Here is a 19,156-nt window from a genome sequence, read left to right as displayed (position 1 = left end):
TAGTTGATGAAACATAAATTTTAGATGTCTCTTGGTTGGTGTGACTAGTCAAACATTTCCATGAACGAAAAAAAATCTAATTGCCTTTCAGATTTTGAATTAAAAGTAAGATCAATTTTTAGCATTGTTTGACCTTTAACTGGTCTCTTCATTTAGTATTTCTAATGTGCAACTAATGTAGAAAATTGAAATAGAAAAGTACTGCTTTTTAATTTACTGGAGCTGGAGAATCTGAGCTATTTTATTTTATTTTGTTTACTTATTTTGTCTAATCCTATGAAAGATTATGAGCTTTTGAAATACACTAGCAAATAAAATTTGAGATTCTTAACTTACTTTTAGGGAAACTTGACATAAAATTATTCTCTCAAACAAATGATCTCAGCTGGAAATTGATTTAGCTGGCCATATGTCCCTGGGATGGAAAGGAATGGATTTTCTTCCTGATACTCTCACCCCCAGGTTTCCTCATCACCTCCGCTTGCTTTCTTTCGCATGCATGCGTGTGTGTGTGTGTGTGCACGTGCGTGTGTGCACAAGCGCGCCTTTGAAGGAGGGCACCTTCCCTGTACTTAGTAAACATTTGTTTCTGAGAAGAGACTACCAGCTAACGGAATGAACTGCATGTACATTACTGCTTAATCTGATGCTCTTATACAATTAAAGGATTTGCTCTGCTCTCAACTGTAATCTTAGTACTGCTGAATTGTGTGCTGACACTGCAGGAAACAGCTCTGTTCAGCAAAGCGCTGCTACAAAGGTTCTCCATGTGCGCCTGTACATGGACAATTAACTTTTAACAACAAAATTAGCAGAACAACTGGATGTTCTGGAAGTTGAGATCCCTTCACTTCATTTTTTTTCCTTCCCCTGCTGCCAAGGAGTTATCCTGTGGACTGCCCGAAAGATCCGCTTGTCAGGATTGTCTTACAAGGGTCCTGAGTCGCTGTGCAGACAGCACTTTCCTTCAGATTAATTGTTGAGGATGTATTACACCTAGTGCAAAAATGACTCTTAAACTGCTGTTGAGTAAATCTCAAAATTACTGTTAAAATGCTGCTGAGTAATTCTCACTTCTCTCAAAGAATTAATTGCCTTCTAACATTTGCTTCCAGTTGCAAGCACCTATGATTTTTAAGAGACTTTGTGTAAAATATATCATTTCTGCATAGAGAACCAGATTACTTTTGGTACACTGTAGTTTTTTTTTTTTTGTTTGTTTTTTTAAACAATTTTTCAGTAGTCTCTACAGTGTTTATGTTTCCTTGTATTTGTGTATTGTGGAGTAGAGGGGAGATTTTTTATTCAAATGGAAGAAGCCAAAACTCAGATGCAAGGTCAGATCTCAGAATAAACTGACCTAACTTCTGAAACCCAATAAACACATTTCATTTGTAATATTCTTTATTGTATAACTCTATGAAAAGTAATTTCTTTATGACTTCTGGTCTTGAGAGTTTAAAAAATGTAATACAGTAAATTGAAAGAAAAACGACTACATTTAAAAAATATTTTCCTGAAAACTTAGAGTGAAAATGCAAGTATTTTTGTACATGGCAGCTGTTTTTAAGGAGCCAATGTTGAATTTTGTGGAAGACTTTTGTCTCTTAAAATATTTCTTATAAATAACATGGCTTTTAATAGTTGGAATCTGAGTGGATTTTCCATGATGATTTAATGTTGGGCAGAACTATAAAAAGCTAAAAAACAAAGCCTAAGAAAACAATCACACACATTTCAGAATCTTTGGCTGAGCTGAAATCATAGTTCACGCATTGTCAGTGTTGCTTTTGCTGTGAGAATAGTCTAGTTTCCTGAACCTCCTTGTGCCAGTGTATTTTAGATTCTGTAAATGTCTGCAGTCCAGCCTACACTAGAGGAGTAAGATAATCGGTACAAGGCTTCCTAGCTTCGCATTGTGGTAAGCTGTGTACTGGGATGACTATGCTGCAGTTACTCAGCTAAAGAAAATATTGCTGAGCATAGACACAGATCTTTGCCCAGCCATTGTCACCTATGGTAAACAGGAATTCTTGTTAATCTTGAGAGTAAATCAGCATCTAGAGACTGATGTCAGATTTTCAAACATGGTAGTATTCTGTTGTTTAATAATGTTATTTTAATAATTAAATCCACTTTTTCCTCAAGTAGAAGTGTACTTAAATTGACAAACTAATACATTTTTTGAGCTAAAATGAAGTTTTGAAAAAGTACGCAAAGCAAAAAAGAATTGAGCTTTGTTTAACCTTTATTATATTTAAAAATACTCCTAGAATTGGCAGTAATATAGAGAGTTTCACCTTAGATTTGAAACTTTATTTTGTGATGTTTTGGACAAGTGCATTAAAATCTCCTGAAAAATAGGGTTTCCAAAAGAAACAATAAAAACTATCTCTGCCGTAATGCCACTACTGTTCACTGCAGTAACTGTATAAAGGACTTGAAAAAAAAAAGTAAGAATCCTTATTTTTACACCAGAGAAAATATAAAAGCAACTTCCTCTTTGGAGTTTTTCCAGGAAACGACTTTATAAAGACAAATTTAAATCTTTCCGTTTTCTCTCCTTGAAGGTGGTAAATATGATTGCGGTTTTATCCATTTTTATTGTAAATGAAACAGAGTTCAGACCGTCCGGCTGTGCGTCATTTGTTGGATGGCTGCCACAGACTAATGCAGACATCCCACTGGGAGACCAGAGAAGAACTATACTTTGATTCACCAGATTGTGTTAAATAGTCCAGCTGTTGTGATTTGAAAGATAGTTACCTCAGAAGTGAAATAGAAATGAACTTGGCATTTATGCCTCAAACCATTTTTATACTGTTTGGCAATCAGCTTTTCAGAGGTAGCATTTTATAAAATAACTCTCACCGCTTAAAAGTTCATTCACTGTAATGTTCAAAATGTCCCACCTTTACATTATCAGTAAAATTAAGCTTGAGTGATATGCAGAATTTGCATGAAATAAGCATTTCCCCCTTCATTGCATGAGCTTTGATTGTATTCAATTGAGCTCGGAACCACTTGGATTAGGGCTCTTTTGGGCATTAGTTAATTTGAATTGCAGCCGAAATGTTAGCTAGAATGTTGTTGAATATAATTGGAACGTGGAAAGTTGATTTTGAAAGGAATTTCATTGAATGCAAACAATGATGTGCTTTTTAAAATTAGAATGCTGCACTTTCATCTCTTGTAACACAGTCTGAGAAATCACTGAGTCCCTGTATAAAGTTCGGCTTTGGCATGGCCATTGCAATTGTTCTGATTCTTCTGCTAGTAGTACGGTTTGGAGTCAGTCTTTCCTTTTACTAATAAGTTGCCTCACCTGCTCAGGCCCCACACTTGTATTCTCTTGCAGTAGGGGCACAGTAGCTGCTTTCTAAAAGGTCACCCAAGTTGTACTTGGGCATCAGGCTTCATAGAATGGCATCGATTGGTATATTTCTCTTAGCTTTTATTTTGCTTTTTGGTTTTTGTTTTTTGTCTTGAAATAGCGTTTGAGCACGTAGTATAATATGACCTGTGAAAAATATCTATTTGAATGGCTCGTAAATGACTACCAGGATGTTGTGGTTAGAAAAAAAATATTGGACAGGAAATCAAAATTCCACTAGTTTAGTTCTGTATCTGTTGTTAACAAGTCATATGCTGATTTAACCTCACTCTTCCTTGGACGCTTCATCTGACAAATGAAGAGGTTAGACTAGCTCACGATGGTGATCCCGGTCAGCCCAAGCATCCCATGATTTTAGTTTTACTTTATAAGTGATACGTTTAAAATTTAAGTTTTACTTGCAGATTTCGCAGCATGCAGGAGACAGGCTGCCATTACTTTTTATAAGTACAGACTTTTAATTACTTATTGTGGTCTTTGTCCTTAGATGTTGCATTAAAGTAGAAAAATTGAACAGAATGACAGTATATTACAATTCTTATTGAAGTGTTGCATTTGAGCTTCTGGGATTTCTTCCTTGAGGAGAAGCTTCATATTTAACCCTGTAGAACCTGCCACCATGGCTACTAGAGTGAGAACGTGGGTTCTTGACATCATCACTGATGCAGCTCTGTGGCCCTTCCCATACCATAGGAACGAAGATAGAATGAGGCCTAGGAGAAAGAAAGGCCTCTTATTCCAGAAGGAGCCTTGGGCAGCTGCTCATGGGAGCCAGGAGTAGACCTTGTGATGTCAAACCAGGAGGAGCTACAAACCGCAGAGGAAAAATAACAAATACACAAGGGATAGCTTGAAGGGATAGAGTTTATATTTACAGATCTGGAGGATGGAGATGGAAAGAGGGATTCAGAAAGAATTAAATCAGTAAACATGCCAAAACTAGCCTGTGGTATAATGTTTCTAGGAGAAGATACTTTGAGAAACAGCATGCTGTCATGGAAAAGGCAGGAACAGGGAGACAGTAGCTTCTGACTTTTGTTCTGACTCTGCCACTGATGAGCTATGTGGTTTCAGGCCAGTTCCTTCCCCTCTTCATGCCCCATTGTCCTCATCTGTAAAAGGACAGGTCAGACTAGATGATTGTCCTAGTCTCTTTCCACCTTCCATTGGGATTCTAAGGCAGTGGTCATTGTCCTTGAGAAACAAATCACTCTCCCTCCGTGCATAGATTCAGAAAATGCCCACAGCACCTAGTTCAGTGATGATAAAGGGGTTCTCAAATTGTAGCCTATCTGTGACTTAATAATAGATTAATCTGCAGTCAAGAAGCTTGCTTCAGGACAGGGGAATCATTTTTTGGACTGAGACAATTCCAGGACAATTTCAGCCTGACAATACAAGGTTTATGAGTTTTCAGTTCAATCAACATCCATTTATTGCTGCTGTGGAGCCCAGAGAACACTTCCTGGAAATTTTTAGTCCTGAGCTGACGAAGAAAGCTTTTTCTAGGACCTGTGCACCACCCCTTCACCTGTAGACACATACCTGCAGACACACATGGGCATGGAAACATCCATGGTAGTTCTACAGAAGTGATGAAGGTTAGTATGGGTTGATGGAAGTTGCTCACCTAGAATGACAGAAATATTTCCTTTGCATGCTTAGAGCAGATTGGCTGGCTTATATAAGGTGGGCCCAGACCCAAGTTGGTGAAGCCATACTGGTGACTTGACCTCCAGACTTGGATGGGACTTTCCCCGGTACCTTAGCTGGGCTGCAGCTTCATTTCCTAGAATCTCCTCACCCATTTGTTTCCAGTGTAGGGTTGGCCACAGAAATTTGCATGAGATTTAGAAGGCGGAAGTGAAGTAGTTGTCTAAAAAAATGTTTTTAACCCTCAGAAGGTCCGTGCAGGGCACACTCTGTTATAGCTTGTGCATGACATTCCTGATGTGCTGACTCACCTAACTGGCATGTGGCAGTGACTGATCCACAGTTTCTCCAGCTCCCCACATCTCTTTCTTCAGCTTCTCCAAACTCTGGGCCAGGTGCATGTGCAGCTCCTTGGGGAAGGCTCCTGCTTATCCTACAGATTGTCTTGCATCATTAAGAGTGGTGCTTCTGAGAGATAGGTAGAGCTCTGGTTTGTCCTTAGTGTCTGCCACTTTACAGCGATCTTCCCTCCCAGCTGTCAGAACAGCTGACTGCAGGCCCAGCATCAGACGAGAAGGCAGCGGATTTCCATAGATAGCATGACTACTGCCTTCCATTGCCTAAGGTCTAATTCCTCTGATTAGTCCTTAATTTTACTTCCAGTTGTTTTGCTTCTCTGATCACAGGCTTTTAAATATCATGTGGGTCAGAGAAAGTCAAAAAAGGTACCACTAGAGAAACTACACCCCATTCTGATCCCCAAAGCACAGCGGCAGATGTCTGGAGAAGTAGTTCCTTAGCCAAGGTAGTTGGACAATGTCATGTGCCATAACCAGGCAGAACTAAAGGAATCTGTCCTCTCCATAGCACAGCCTGTCATCAGGCCCCTGGTTATATTTGTTTTTACCACCTCCAAGGAAAACAGAGTGTTTGTCACTTAGGATGATGCCCAAGCCACATATAGGTAATATAACCCAATAGCTGGAGGGAGTGGTTTTTAAACATTTGGACAGATCTTGTAGCACTGGTCAGAAAGTGAAAAAACAGTGGTCTTTGGGTTTGAGGCTTTTGTGACTGGGTCATGCAGGTTACTTTCTCTCAATAGTTGATCATTGTTCTGTTGTTTTTGTTGGCAATTGAGACGTCCAGACCTATTAACCTTGATCTCTCCCGCTTCATTCTGAACCTTTCTGTTTATAAGTATTTTCCCATTCGTTTACTCCACAAATGTGTCTGTGCTAGGTGCTGGGGATAGCATTGTGAATAAAGCTTAAGAGTCCCTGCCTCATGGATGTTTACATGCTATTGGAAGAGACAGATAGGAAACAATTGTGGCAAGACCAACAAGAGAGAGGTATTAGGTGGTAAAAGAGTGTCTCCTGCCAGCTCTGACCTGTTCAAGGGGTCAGAGAATAGCAGAAACCAACTCCTGGTGAGGGGCTGGTAGAGCAGTGGGCAGGCCCTGGCTGGCAGCTCCCTGGCTGCCACCTGGCAGAACACCAAGAGGTGGGGTGGTGATGTGCTGGGCCATGGTTAATAGCCAGTTCTCTGGGACAAAAAGGCCTCATCCTAGCATTTTCCAAAAAGACCAGAAAAGTCCGAAAGCCCCAGCCCTGCCCACTGCAGCTGCCTCGACCTTCAGGCAGCAGCTCAGCAGCCTGAAACTTCAGGTGCTTCAGAGATATCTGTTTCTATAAGGAAATCCTCACCCATTCAGCCTGAGGAGCCATACCTCCTAGCATCAGAATTGATGAGAGGAGGACTCTGTGGAAAACTGCCTCTGAAATTCCATAAGAAATTTCTCAAGAAACCTGATCCTCCTTTTAGAAAAATGAATAGTTAACTTAGCATTTTAGCTTCCACTCTGACTCTCTCTCTGCCCTTGGTCCTATTGCCACTCGCTCCCAAGGTCTGGCCAGGTCTCCTCTAGTTGGTAATGGCAGCAGCCGGCATGCCTCTCACCTGTCCATCAGTGATCAGGGGTAATTACTTCCCCTCGTCCATGCAGGCTCCTCAGGGATACCCTGCAACCAGCCATACCCAGGAACACGCAGGAGGGAAGGGAGTTAACTGCTCCTTCCAGCTAAGTGAGGGTGGGCGGGAGTCTGGGCAGCAGGCCATGATGAGAAGTTCACAGTTTGTCCATGAGCTTTACGCTTCCTGAGAAGAGCATGCAATTAAGCAGGTAGGTGCGTTTGGCTTTTTTACACTTCTGTAGTTAGTTAATCGCTCTTTCTCTGCCTTCTTCCTTCTGGCCTTGTGCTCCTAATGTCAGCTGTGTAATCCGATAGCTTCATGTTTTCTTTGAAATGGCTGGCATCTCAAAGATGACTATATGCATGTTGATTAGACTTAGAACGTTTTGGGTTTTATGTTGTTCTGAATCCAGAATACCAGAGACAACTATTTTCTCTCTCTGCCTTTTATTTTTATTTTTATTTTTTTGTCTAACTCTTCATCTCATAGGCCTCCCAGTAGCATTGGATGCAGGAAAAAATACTTTGATGATGAAAAACAAGCCGAACCAGTTGTAGTTTTAGATCCTGTTTCTACACATGAACCCCAAACCAAAGACCAGGTTGCTGAAAAAGATCCAACTCAACACAAGGAGGATGAAGGCGAAATTAAACCAGAAAACAAAGAAGACAGCATTGAAAACATGAGAGAGAGAGACAGTTCCAGCTGCTGATCCATAAACCAGAAGCCTGACATGTTTGGAAGTCCTTTTCAATAAGCACACGATTAGTGTGGGTGTATTGGCAAGGGCAATAGACATTCTGCTCTGGTCACTGTATTCAGAATACAGGTTCTTTTCTGGTGTCACTTTTGTAAGTAGCAACTATAAACATAAGTAAGCTGTTTAGCAAAATACACGTTCCTAGTAGGTTTTGGTTTTTTGATCTTAAAAAAGATGAGATTTTCTTTTCCTAGATACTGTATTAAATATGACTTCTTTTAGAAGGTTACAAAAAAATTCAGATGTTGATACCTTTTCAAGAAATGTGCATACCACTCATCAAATGGAATGATGAAAGTTTGAGGTGCTTGTGCATAATTGGATAAACAAAACTGATCAACCTAATACGATTTTAAAAGCCCCCCAAGAAGCTTCTGTTTTGGGTCTGATCCTCTTGATGGAGAAACTGCAGCAGCGTGGAAATTGTTGGGTACTGTGGCATACAAGTTATTTTCTATGGTAGACTGAGATAAACTTAAAACTCAGGAGCTGGCATCAAACTCAGTCCCATAGTCAGTGTTAATTACACACATCGTTAACTATTGGATGAAAAATACATGATGTTAATTGTGTCCAAAGCCTCCCAAGGACCTCCAAGGGGATGCTCTGGTAGCCTGAATACAGAATTGAGGTGGAAGTCTAAACCTTGAATTTAACAGTAATACGTTGGTAAACCATGTGCTCTGTGCTATGAGTTAATTATGTTTTCCCATATACTAATGTGGCACAAGTACCATATTTTATCACAGTTCTTATGTACAGTGAAGATAAGTGACAAGCACACATTTTTCTTGCTTCACTGCTGTTCTATATTACACAGGTTTGTTGTTGTTGTTTTTTTTTTTTTTTTAAAAAGAAATTAAGCAGTAGTTAGTCTCTAAGAATACAATGTTTCAGGCTACCACAGTGAATAAATAGAAATGTAATCAGGGATTGAAAAAAAAAAAAAACTTATGCAGCTTTTCAAAGTTGATTGTTTCAAAATTGGTGTTTATTTAAAATAAGTGGTAATGTACTTGAATGCACTTTTTATGACAATGATTCAGTAATGGTAATTTTACTATTAAAGAAAGTGAAAGGTTTAGTTTTGTTAGCATGGCTCAGCATGTAGCTTTCAGGTGTTTTTCACCTAAGGGCAAAAGAAAATGATAGTAATAATTGCAGTAGTTGTATTGTATTGTATTTTTGCACGTGTGGTAAGCATAGGCTTGAAGAGGTGGGTAGGCAGGTACATGTACTTCCTAAATTTAGAGATAATTATCTTTCTGTAATTTCACTATGCTTGACTATTTCCATGTTCTCCCAATGATGATTTTACAGTTACTTATCACTTTACTCATGGAGACTTAAAATGTAATGTTTTTCAATTGTATCTTTCCTTAACTGGACAATACTGCTATATGATATGCTAACTACAGACTGCGTTAATTCACTAAGCGAATTCTGTTATGCTGTAATATGAACTCTCCTCACCACAACTTATTAAAAAGGCACCAACAGTTTCCCATTAAGGGTCAATTGTAGTTATTATCAGCGTTTCTGGCTTAGCTACCCAAGCTCGACGTTCTTTAATAGAAAATTGTATACGAGTTGACAACTTTAGTAGTTTTTAATAGTCCCTAAGATGGTTTGAGTTTTCTTTCATGTTTCTTTGTGCTGTCTTCCTTCTTGCATCTGTGATCCGTCTGCCAGCATGCGACTCACACGCATTTAGGAATATAAAGATGTGTACGCTTTCTTTCCATATTTCATCACACCATCAACAGAATAATATGGTTATCCGAACACCCTCCTTTCTGGAGTAAGAAGTTGCCCTTTTGGTGAAATGTGCTAGCTGGACTAGGGAACAGTTCGTAACAGGTATTTTGAAAGTGTTCTTACCTTTTTTAAGCTGCTTTCTTTCTCCTACTGTGATTACAAAGACTTTTAAATTAATTTGACATAAAGTATTTGATGTAAGATATTCACTCACCTTTTCTGCCCAGAGTTTTTCCCTTTTCACTTTGATTTTGAGGGGTTTTTGCCCTTGGCTGGGGTGACATTGTCAACCAAAGCAGGGTATCCCAGATAAGACATAGAGAACTATGTTTATATCTGCAAAGTATGTTCATAGCCGTTGCATACACAAAGCTTACATACAACCTGCGTACACGATTTTAAGTTGGAAGAGACTGCATCTTGATGTTTGTGATTTCTCTAAAAGGTTATTTATGCTTCCTTCTGTTTGGGAAAGATAAATTAAGTCTTGTGGGCTACAGAGGTTTTTTTTTTTAGACTAATGTTAATGCATTTTATAGCAGAGTGAGGCAGAGAGATAGAGGTACTTTGTGCCATTGCTATTAAAGGAAAAGAAAATGTCTCTCTTTTTTTCTGGAAGAATAACATTTTAATTAAAGCGCTTGCACCCTTTTGTATCTGAGCTGGTCTTAAAGTCCTCACCCACAGTTGTTCAGCAAATGATCAGTCCCATGGAAGTTCTGACTGGCAGCCATCAACAGGGCTGTTAGCACCCAGCCTAGTTTGCCCTGAGTAAGGAGGATGGACGCTTTGGCTCTGACTACTCAATAGTAATTGCACTTTCCTTACCTTCTTTGTTAATGGCAAACTGCTGGAAATGGCGTAGTACAGGTAACAATTATTGTTAATTATCTTTCCTGACCAGTTTTTGGTTGTGTAGTCAGTAAATGATGGTCTATATCATAGCCTTAAAATCTGGATTATTTTTCTAAATGCATACTCTACATGTTCAGTTACATTCGTTGTGGAACAACATTTGCTTATATACCAGTAAGTTGTGAAGAATGGATAACCATCTGTCATTATCACCGACCGTAGAAGACTCATCAAGCAGTCCCTGCGTAAGGATTGGAGTGGTTTGAAGTTTTCCCTTCTAAGCACTGACATTTCCCCATCCCACCATCTTTTAAAATTTGGGATATGACTAGTTTCTTTCATTTCTTTCACAGATAATATTATATATACATTTATATAAATATATTTCTATTATATATTATATAACACAGAGAAAGTATAAATAGAAGCAGTGCCTAGCACCCGAAGAAATTTAAATTAAAATGCTAACTATCCATTGGTGAGTGTGGTCTCAAGTGAGGATAGGTGAGTAAACTATGCTCTGTGTTGAAGTTAAACTGCTGACCTGGTCTGGTAATAAATCACCTCTTTGATTAATTTAATTTAGCTATTTTGTTATTCCTTGTACATTTTTGCTCTGGTTTCAGTAATTATAATTTATATCACTCTTTCAGGGCATACTATCATGATATTGTGTGTGTGTGTGTGTGTGTGTGTGTGTGTGTGTGTGTGTGTGTGTGTATTTTTCAAAGGGTATGTGAACACCCAGTCATGTTTGTTCTGCCTTTAAAATCAATTTTCCTTCCAGTTTCTCCTACCTGTTGTTTATTGCTGAGCATCAGGAGAGGCAATAGCAGCCACACGCTGTGACACAGTTCTCCCAACTTAAAGTCTCCTGCCTCATGCTCTGAGTCTGCCCTGAGCCAGTTTCAAATCATAGCTTTGAGAATAACGAGTTGGCTCTGTTATGAGGACATTAAGGTCCCTTGTTAGTACTCTTTAAAAGGAGAGGTCCTCAGTGTGCTTAGTAAAAATTACAGAATTTATCAGAAGTCTAAACTCAGCCAACTCAGTACATAGCAATTTATGTAATGTTTAGGAAAAGCAAATGGTAACCCTTTTAACAGAGACCCTAAATCATACAAAGTGGTTGGATATTATTATATCCGTATGATTGTGTCTGAAGATGTTTTATTTCTGCTACTCCTCTACTATAATCCCAACACTAGCTTACAAAAGAGCAAGCTCAGGCAACGAATATGTCATACAGTTTTTTTCAATATCGCTTGTGAATTGCTTTTTAAATGCTGTAGAATAAATAACTGGGCATTTAATAATCTTGAGAATATTTATTCATTTGCTGATGTGCTTATTCATTTATACTCATTCCAAAAAGGACCTAAGAAGGCCCACATAGATAAAATAATACAAGAAAAACTAAAATTTAAAAAGAAGAGGGAATTAGGGAAAAGGGAATTAAGGGTAGGAAAGAGATAAAACTATTTGGCTGTTACAAAAAAGAATGATGCTCTCACACTTAACTTCTGCATGAGGCTGGCTATAAAAATGTGTCGATGCTTTTCAGCACAGATATGTAGATTAAACACAGAAGATGGACATCTGTTCCCAGCACAGACAGCTTCTAGGGTCATTAGGTTTTTGTTCTCAGAAATGTTCTGACTGGTAAAGGATGAGATGTTTGAGTGTGGGGTTGGCAACAAAAATATTGGCCTCTTTAATTGGAGCGTGCCCCTGAAAAATGGACAGGAGAGCTAATAGACAAAATCTATGGAAGTGTGATGGCTGTCAAACAAAGTTCACAGATATAATCTCAGGCAAAAACACCATATATGTATTTTACCAAGCAGTGGAATTAAAAGAATCAAAACCATAGGAGTTGGTGAAGTTTAAGAGGAAACTCAATGTGGAGACATGGTGCTGTACTTCAGACCTCCCAGTCTGTGAATACTGATGGTGTGGCTGAAACCTGGGGTGTGTGCAGCCCTATCCAGAGGATGCTCTTGTTTTGGCTGATTCCTCCCCACTTTGTGTGAGAAAGGTGGGCTCCAGCAGCTCCCCAGCCGCAGCAGCCTCAAGTGCCTCCACCGCCATTTCAGCTTCCTCATTAAAGTAGAAAAAAGTGTGTTCTTCATTGAAACCTGTTTTTTTTAAAAAAAAGTTAACAATAAAGTTTACTGTCTAATCCAATGGTACTAGTTTTTATGTATTACATGAGTTGAAGGAGATCATCTTCAGTACTAGTCCAAAGGTGTCACATCACCATCCCAAAGGATTCCAGAATCATTTACAATTGGGCCTATCTTTGGTTATATGTTAATTGTGCCCTACAGTTGTTCTGTTCGATTTTATTTGCACTGTCATTCAACATACTGGAACGTTTGCTGATGCATCGTGGACTTTTCAGTAGAGGCTTATGGAAAGGGTTAAGAGGAAGATAATGAACTGGGGAAAAGGTCAGTATTATAGATGGTACAAGCCACTGCCAGCTGACTGCTCTGAGGGAAAGGATGACAGGCAAGGACTATTCCAGTCAGGTCCTTACATGTAAGTATTGATAGCATTTTAATGGCGGAGATTTTGCCAAGATTTCCTACTCAAAAGTGGGAGTGGAGAGATTTGTTTTTACCAGTTTTTGGTCCTTTAATAGCGATTCGCCAAGGCCAGTGTCAGAGAAGTTCTCCTTAATCTGTTAATCCATTGTGGAATATTGAGGTGGCTGCACTGTCCCCAGAGAGGGGCGGGGCCTCCGGTCACCAGAGCCCTGAAGCAGCTGTTTCCCTCATGGTAAAATGTCTGGCCGGAACTGGGATCAGTCATGCAAGGAAGCTAAGGCCTCCACAAGTCAGGATGCCGTGGAGAATAATCAGGTATGTGGAACGGTATAATTTTACCTATTTGAAAAAACTAGCCCTTCTGCTACACACTAAACAATACAGACTAACTTTTGACTGCCCTTTCATGACTCAGAAATAGTCTCCCAGTTATATCTTTATTTTCTGTGAATCCTAGGATGCACGTTAAACGTGACAAGTTTACAATCACAGTTTCTATCAGTCTCTTTAAACGTCACTGCATGCTATGTGCCTCCTTTTGGCCATCACAATCAGTGATATAAGAAAATAAAAATGCATATTTGGTGTGTTTCTCTCCAGTTACCCAGTATACAAGGTGCTTTAAACCATGCAGATATACAAAGGTTTGATTTCATTAAATGGTTGATTGATTTCTCTTGAAACCTTAGCCTTTCCAAGGTATGTTAAAATTAACACACTGCCTACTTGTTTTTAAGTAAAACGATAGTTTCCAGGAACCTTCAGGAAAGCATCTGTCTTTAACTTCCATGGGCTGTGCAGAGAAACCTTAAGTATAATTTGGACCATAACAAAAGGTAGGCTTGGAAATTCCAATCAATTAATTCTATTGAAGAGCATCATGAAGCCTATTCATCAAGAAAAAGGGAGAGAGTTTTAAACATTCAGGTAAATAGATAATCCATTAAGACAACAATATACATTGTGGCAAGTGCCATCCTAGTTTTGTCAGCACTTATTTATGGTCTTTGGATTCCCCTGACCTCCTGCAGAGGGACTTCTATTCCCCCTCTTCCAGTCTTTGTTCTCGTATTCATGGCTAAGTGAAAACAAAGCAAGAAAGCGCATACCCAGTGTTCCATTCTGGACAAGTTCTTCCTCTATAGTGAGAAGGCGGTTGTATTTAGTCACCCGTTCACCACGGGAAAGACCCCCCAACTTGATAAACCGGACACCAAGCCCAACAGCCTGAAAGAGGGGAAAAACTAATTTTAGATGGAGGAGCCATGTTTTGCTAAAAAACAGTCCTTTAAGGAGAAAGGAAACTGTCACGGTGTGCTGTTTGGGTTTTTCTCTTATTACTTAGTTTTTTATCTTTACATAAGCACGGGGGCCTACAAGCTGAGAGTGTTGAAAAGCAAACAGATGATGTGACTGACTATCCATCAGGCACTTTACTAGTCACAGAGGCATGCTGATTTTATCTAAGAACCTTCTGGCCTTTCTCACTTCATTTTAGGAGGGAAGATTGCAGGTGCGCACACCACTCATTTAAGTGTGCTGCTCATCTTCTCTGGACTTCAATTTTTCTTCTTTTTTTAAAAGTTCAGAGATTAGCTCTTTGCAAAAGATAGCTGTCTGGGAGGAAGCAAGTCTATTTCATAAAAGGTTACATGTCTTACTCTACCAAAGACTGCATTTCTCTGAAATACCAATTCGTGATAAAAGCAGTGTTTGGCAGTTGACCAGCATTCAGCACTTACCAAATCAACAAGGCTGTCATCAGATGATTCTCCTTCTGTGCTTCCAAAGACAGCAATGTGCTTCTTACCTGGAAGAGGAATTCCTTTCAGTTTTATACGGTGTAGAAAGTTAGCATACAAGTGAGTCTCTGGGATCAAAATTAAAAATTTCTCAGATTTAAACTTGCCTTGAAGAGTCAATTACTTGCCCACCTAAGAATTCTAACATTTGCATTTTTATTGCCCTGCTTTTATTTGTTTACCCCCCCCACTTCCAGTAGCTTAGATGCTGTAAATACTAAATGAATATCATGTTTCATCAAAATGTAAGATACATGATTTGTAAGATGTACTGTTATTACCACTAAAAGGGGGTAGGGGATGCTGAAATTACACTGACACATTTCTAAGACCATGGCTATAAGACAAATCAATTTTTTAAATGTTCAATGTAGAAAAATGTGCATCTTTGAGTCAGTGAAACATGGCAATAGTGACGTGGAGTTGGTATGCCGATGTAATGGCTTTCTCATTTCATTGTGTAGAATTTTATTCAATGGACTGTCATTCTGAATGTTTACTAGAAGAGTAGTGTTGGGAGTAATCAATCATTTGAGGGTCTCAAAACCCTTTAAAATGTGCCAGTCTATGAAGAGTGCCAGCCAGAGCTCTTCCCGCAGTGACAGTGTTTGCATTGCCTCCTGTCTATCATCTGCTACCCACAGGACAGCCCTGCCTAAGCATCGTCTTCCATCCTCTGGCACCAACCCAGGTCCCTGGCTGCCAGTCTGGCTCTGAGTTCTGCCCCAGGTCTGAGGCCAGCTTTCTGTCTAGTTCCTGAGACCCACTTGTGGTATTTGTTTCATGCCCTGTGCATAAGGGTACAAGATGCCTATGAACTCAGTTTGTAGTCTAGTGGAAGATCCCAGTCATTAGATACTTGTACAAGTCATTGTGATCAGTATTGCAAAGAGGAAATACAGGATGCTAGGAGGAAGATTCAGAACAGAACCAGTTAAGGATAGGTGAAGGCAAGAGTGGCTGAAGACATTTCATTTTAGCCAAGACCTGAAGGATGCAGAGTCAAGTGTGTCAGGGCAAAGCATTCTGGACCAGAGGAACAGCATGTTTAAAAGACTGAGGTGGGCAAGTGAGATCACTGTAGTGTCATGGGAAAGTTACCTAATTTCCCCAAGTCTTGTTTTCTTATCAGTAAAGTGGAAATGGTAGAGTCTACTTCACAGGGATGCTGTAAGGATTATGTCCAGTTTGCAAATGCCTGACCCATTGGCCTTAAGCTGCTCTCCTCTGGCTTCCCTGATGCACCAGCACTGGAGCCTTGCTTTTCACCTGTCATCCCCTGATCCCCACTGGTGGAATCCTGTGCCAGATCCCTTGATGACTCATGTTTTGCTTCCAGAGACTTCCGATGCCCCACTGCTTTGCCAACCTGATTGCAGCTTCCTCGTGCTGTGTGTTAGTAGTCAACCTACCCTTGCCTCAGGTCTCTATACTGACAGAAAACTGCTTCTAATTTGATCTTGTTGCCTGTTTTCTAAACTGCTGAAGTAGACCATTCCCTGCAATGGGTGATTCTCATTCCAAATTCTGATCCCTTCTGGACTTCCCCAAGTCAATGCAAATTAAAATGGCCCACTGGTGTCTGGGTATAGTACAATAGCTAAGTTTATTTTCATTAAGTAATTCCTATATCCTACTATGTACTTGGGCCATGCCTGTGTGAAAGAAAGCTGTAGTCCCTATTAAGATGTTGACTCCTTATCTAGAATCTAGAGCATAAAGTCGTAGTAAATGGTAGGGGGAAATTTACAATACTGTAGTCACGTGATGCAGGCTACACACGTTCTGTCCCTGCTGTTCCTTGGCTGTGCCTGGTGCCTTGACTTTGTGAATGGTGAGCTGTTTTTCTTAGCTTGAACACTGCATTATAGCCGGAAGCCTGGCTAGTGCAGATGGGTACCCAGGTGTTCCACAGTACATGATTCAGGGTTTGAGACCTGTTCTTTAGCAGTAAGAGCTGGGGTTCCTCTCTGGGTTTCTGTCAATTTCAAGATTTTCTGTAGCCCAAACTCAGAGCCTAAAGCAAACTGATAAATGTGCTGAAGGCTATGCCCTTTCAGAAGAAATCAGCCCTTAGTCCTCCTGTTACAGGCAGAAAGGCCCTCCCCACTGTGAAGCTGACAGGGCAGTGGCCTTGGCCATACCTCTGGTAGCCCTCAGTAAAGGGGATGAGCTTGGACTTGGGCTGTTAGTGGAATGCTGTGAAGTAAGTCAGTAAGCTGCATATTGTTTTCCAGCGCTAAATCTGTCACAAATGGTTGGACTTTCTTTTCTTCCAAGATTTCTTCCGTGCTTTTTATGAACTTTGATATGGTGTATATTTTTGGCTGCTGGTATAACCAAGTTACTATGGGTCTTTCAGATGTATACTTTTACTCACTGTCAATCAGATTGGTTATTTCCACCAAGTCAGACATCGTAGTTTGGTTTGTGTGTTTTATGATCAGCCCATTGGATTTGGGGATGCCAATGTTTCCTTGCTCTAGAAGTTTAGAGATGCTTTTGGATGCAGTTCCTGCAATTATGTAACACCTGGAACCAAGTGTGTGATAGATGCTGTCCCACTGTTCAAAGTCCTGGGTAAATATTTAAGAATTGATCATTATAATGCATTGAACATAATTACAAAACCAGCAGGAATAATATAGCACATAATCAAACTCACACATTTTTCCTGAGATACACAAAAGAATTTTCTTTTACTTCTGTTCCTGAATGATCCCTGTACCACACCCACACAAACCAACAAGCTTTGTGGAACAGAAACTAAAAGCGATCACATTTGAACTTAAAGGTTTTGTAAATAAAATTTCAATACACTAAATGCTATTTCTTACGTGGACTGTAGAGTTCTTCAGACCCAGGCTATTTCCATCCACTGTTGTCTATAATGCTGCTAAAGATTGGCTGGATAGATTTTTTTGATATTTCTGGTAAACAGAAAATGGAAAAAGAAAGCCTGCAAGGGGTCTAGGCCCTTCTCAACACCCTTATTTTTATTGGTGAGACCACCAAATGAAATGAAATGCTTACTTTAAAATTATATACATATATATGCATGTTTGTGTGTATATATATATATGTGTGTGTGTGTGTGTGTGTGTGTGTGTGTGTGTACACACACATATACACACACAAAGTCATCCTAGCCTTTGTACCAGATTTCAACTTACCCCATTAGAACAAACCACACAGGTTCATCCTATTGCATGAAAAAAGCTGTGGTCCAGGCCAGGTGCAGTGGCTCACATCTGTAATACCAGCACTGTGGGAGGCTGAGGCAGGAGGATCGCTTGAGTCCAGGAGTGTGAGACCAGCCTGGACAATGTGGCGAGACCCCATCTCTACAAAAAAATACAAAAATTAGCTGGGTATGGTGGTGCGCCTGATAGTCCCAGCTACTTGAGAGGGTGAGGTGGGAAGATGGCTTGAGCCTGGGAGGTCAAGCCAGCAGTGAGCTGTGATTGGGCCACTGCACTCCAGCCTGGATGACAGAGCAAGACCCAGTCTCAGAAAAAAATAAAGTGACCTGAGCCTCAGGACAGTCATCACAGGGCTAGTTAAGCTTAGCCAGTGCATTCTTGCCTGCCGGTGTGGAATGGAGGCTGTGAAAGGGAGGATGGGACTGAGACCCTGGGACTCAAAATGAGGACCATTTTTTTTATATTGTCCTCCAAATTGAAATAGTTGTGTTATCTCAAAGAAGATACTGTTCAGTGTATCTGTTCAATCTATCTGATGGTTCTCAAATTTATAAAATCAAGAATTTGTATTTTAGAGTTTAAGTTGGTTAGGGGGAGAGACAGTCTTCTGTGGCACATAACTTGTCAAATGCATGAGTTTGGATAGATCATGAAATCTCATTATCTCCAACCCTTTAAAAATATGGCTTTACAGGCCAGGGGCGGTGGTTTATGCCTGTAATCCTTGCACTTTGGGAGGACAAGGTGGGCGGATCACCTGAGCTCTGATGTTCCAGACCAGCCTGGGCAACATGGTGAAACCTCATCTCTACTAAAAATACCAAAAATTAGCTGGGTGTGGTGGTGCATACCTATAGTCCCAGCTACTCGGGAGGCTGAGGCAGAAGAATCACTTGAGCCTGGCAGGCAGAGGTTGCAGTGAGCTAAGATTGTGCCACTGTACTCCAGCCTGGGCGACAGAGTGAGACTCTGTCTCAAAAAAAAAAACAACAAAAATGGCTTTGTTACTTTGTATGCATATATAGTGACTGGATTTAGGTTGAAAAATATTTGGCCTTATAGAAGTCCTGTTTCCCTGAGCACATGAAAATGATATATGATTAATCTATTGAAGCTCCAGCTGGCACAGCAGGGCAGCTTCCATCAGTGAGGTTGCTTGTAAATACGCAGGTACTCCTGAAGGGCTTGCGAATAGCATGTTT

The 19,156-nt window shown here is 40.1% G+C and overlaps 2 protein-coding genes across 6 annotated transcripts in view; one reads left to right on the top strand and one right to left on the bottom strand.

Annotated features, from left to right (window-relative positions):
- Positions 1 to 9,291, top strand: part of SHTN1 (shootin 1) — a 124,887-nt gene extending 115,596 nt beyond the window's left edge. For all 4 annotated transcript variants that reach the window (XM_032281770.1, XM_032281765.1, XM_032281766.1 and 1 more), the window contains one exon: positions 7,514 to 9,291. In XM_032281770.1, the coding sequence (XP_032137661.1) occupies positions 7,514 to 7,525 (12 nt within the window). In that variant the 3' untranslated portion in view covers positions 7,526 to 9,291. The remainder of the gene's footprint in view (positions 1 to 7,513) is intronic.
- ENO4 (enolase 4) overlaps positions 8,939 to 19,156 on the bottom strand; it is a 34,818-nt gene continuing 24,600 nt past the window's right edge. For both annotated transcript variants that reach the window (XM_032281771.1, XM_032281772.1), the window contains 4 exons: positions 17,132 to 17,327; positions 14,692 to 14,759; positions 14,059 to 14,176; positions 8,939 to 12,535 (listed from right to left, as the gene is read on the bottom strand). In XM_032281771.1, coding sequence (XP_032137662.1) covers positions 12,381 to 12,535; positions 14,059 to 14,176; positions 14,692 to 14,759; positions 17,132 to 17,327 — 537 coding nt within the window. In that variant the 3' untranslated portion in view covers positions 8,939 to 12,380. The remainder of the gene's footprint in view (positions 12,536 to 14,058; positions 14,177 to 14,691; positions 14,760 to 17,131; positions 17,328 to 19,156) is intronic.

The sequence above is a fragment of the Sapajus apella genome, unplaced genomic scaffold, assembly GCF_009761245.1.
Source record: "Sapajus apella isolate SASKATOON/1434 unplaced genomic scaffold, GSC_monkey_1.0 scaffold13, whole genome shotgun sequence".
NCBI classification, from domain to species: domain Eukaryota; kingdom Metazoa; phylum Chordata; class Mammalia; order Primates; family Cebidae; genus Sapajus; species Sapajus apella.
Note: the sequence above shows the minus strand (reverse complement) of the source record. Positions and strands in the feature narration are given on the sequence as shown.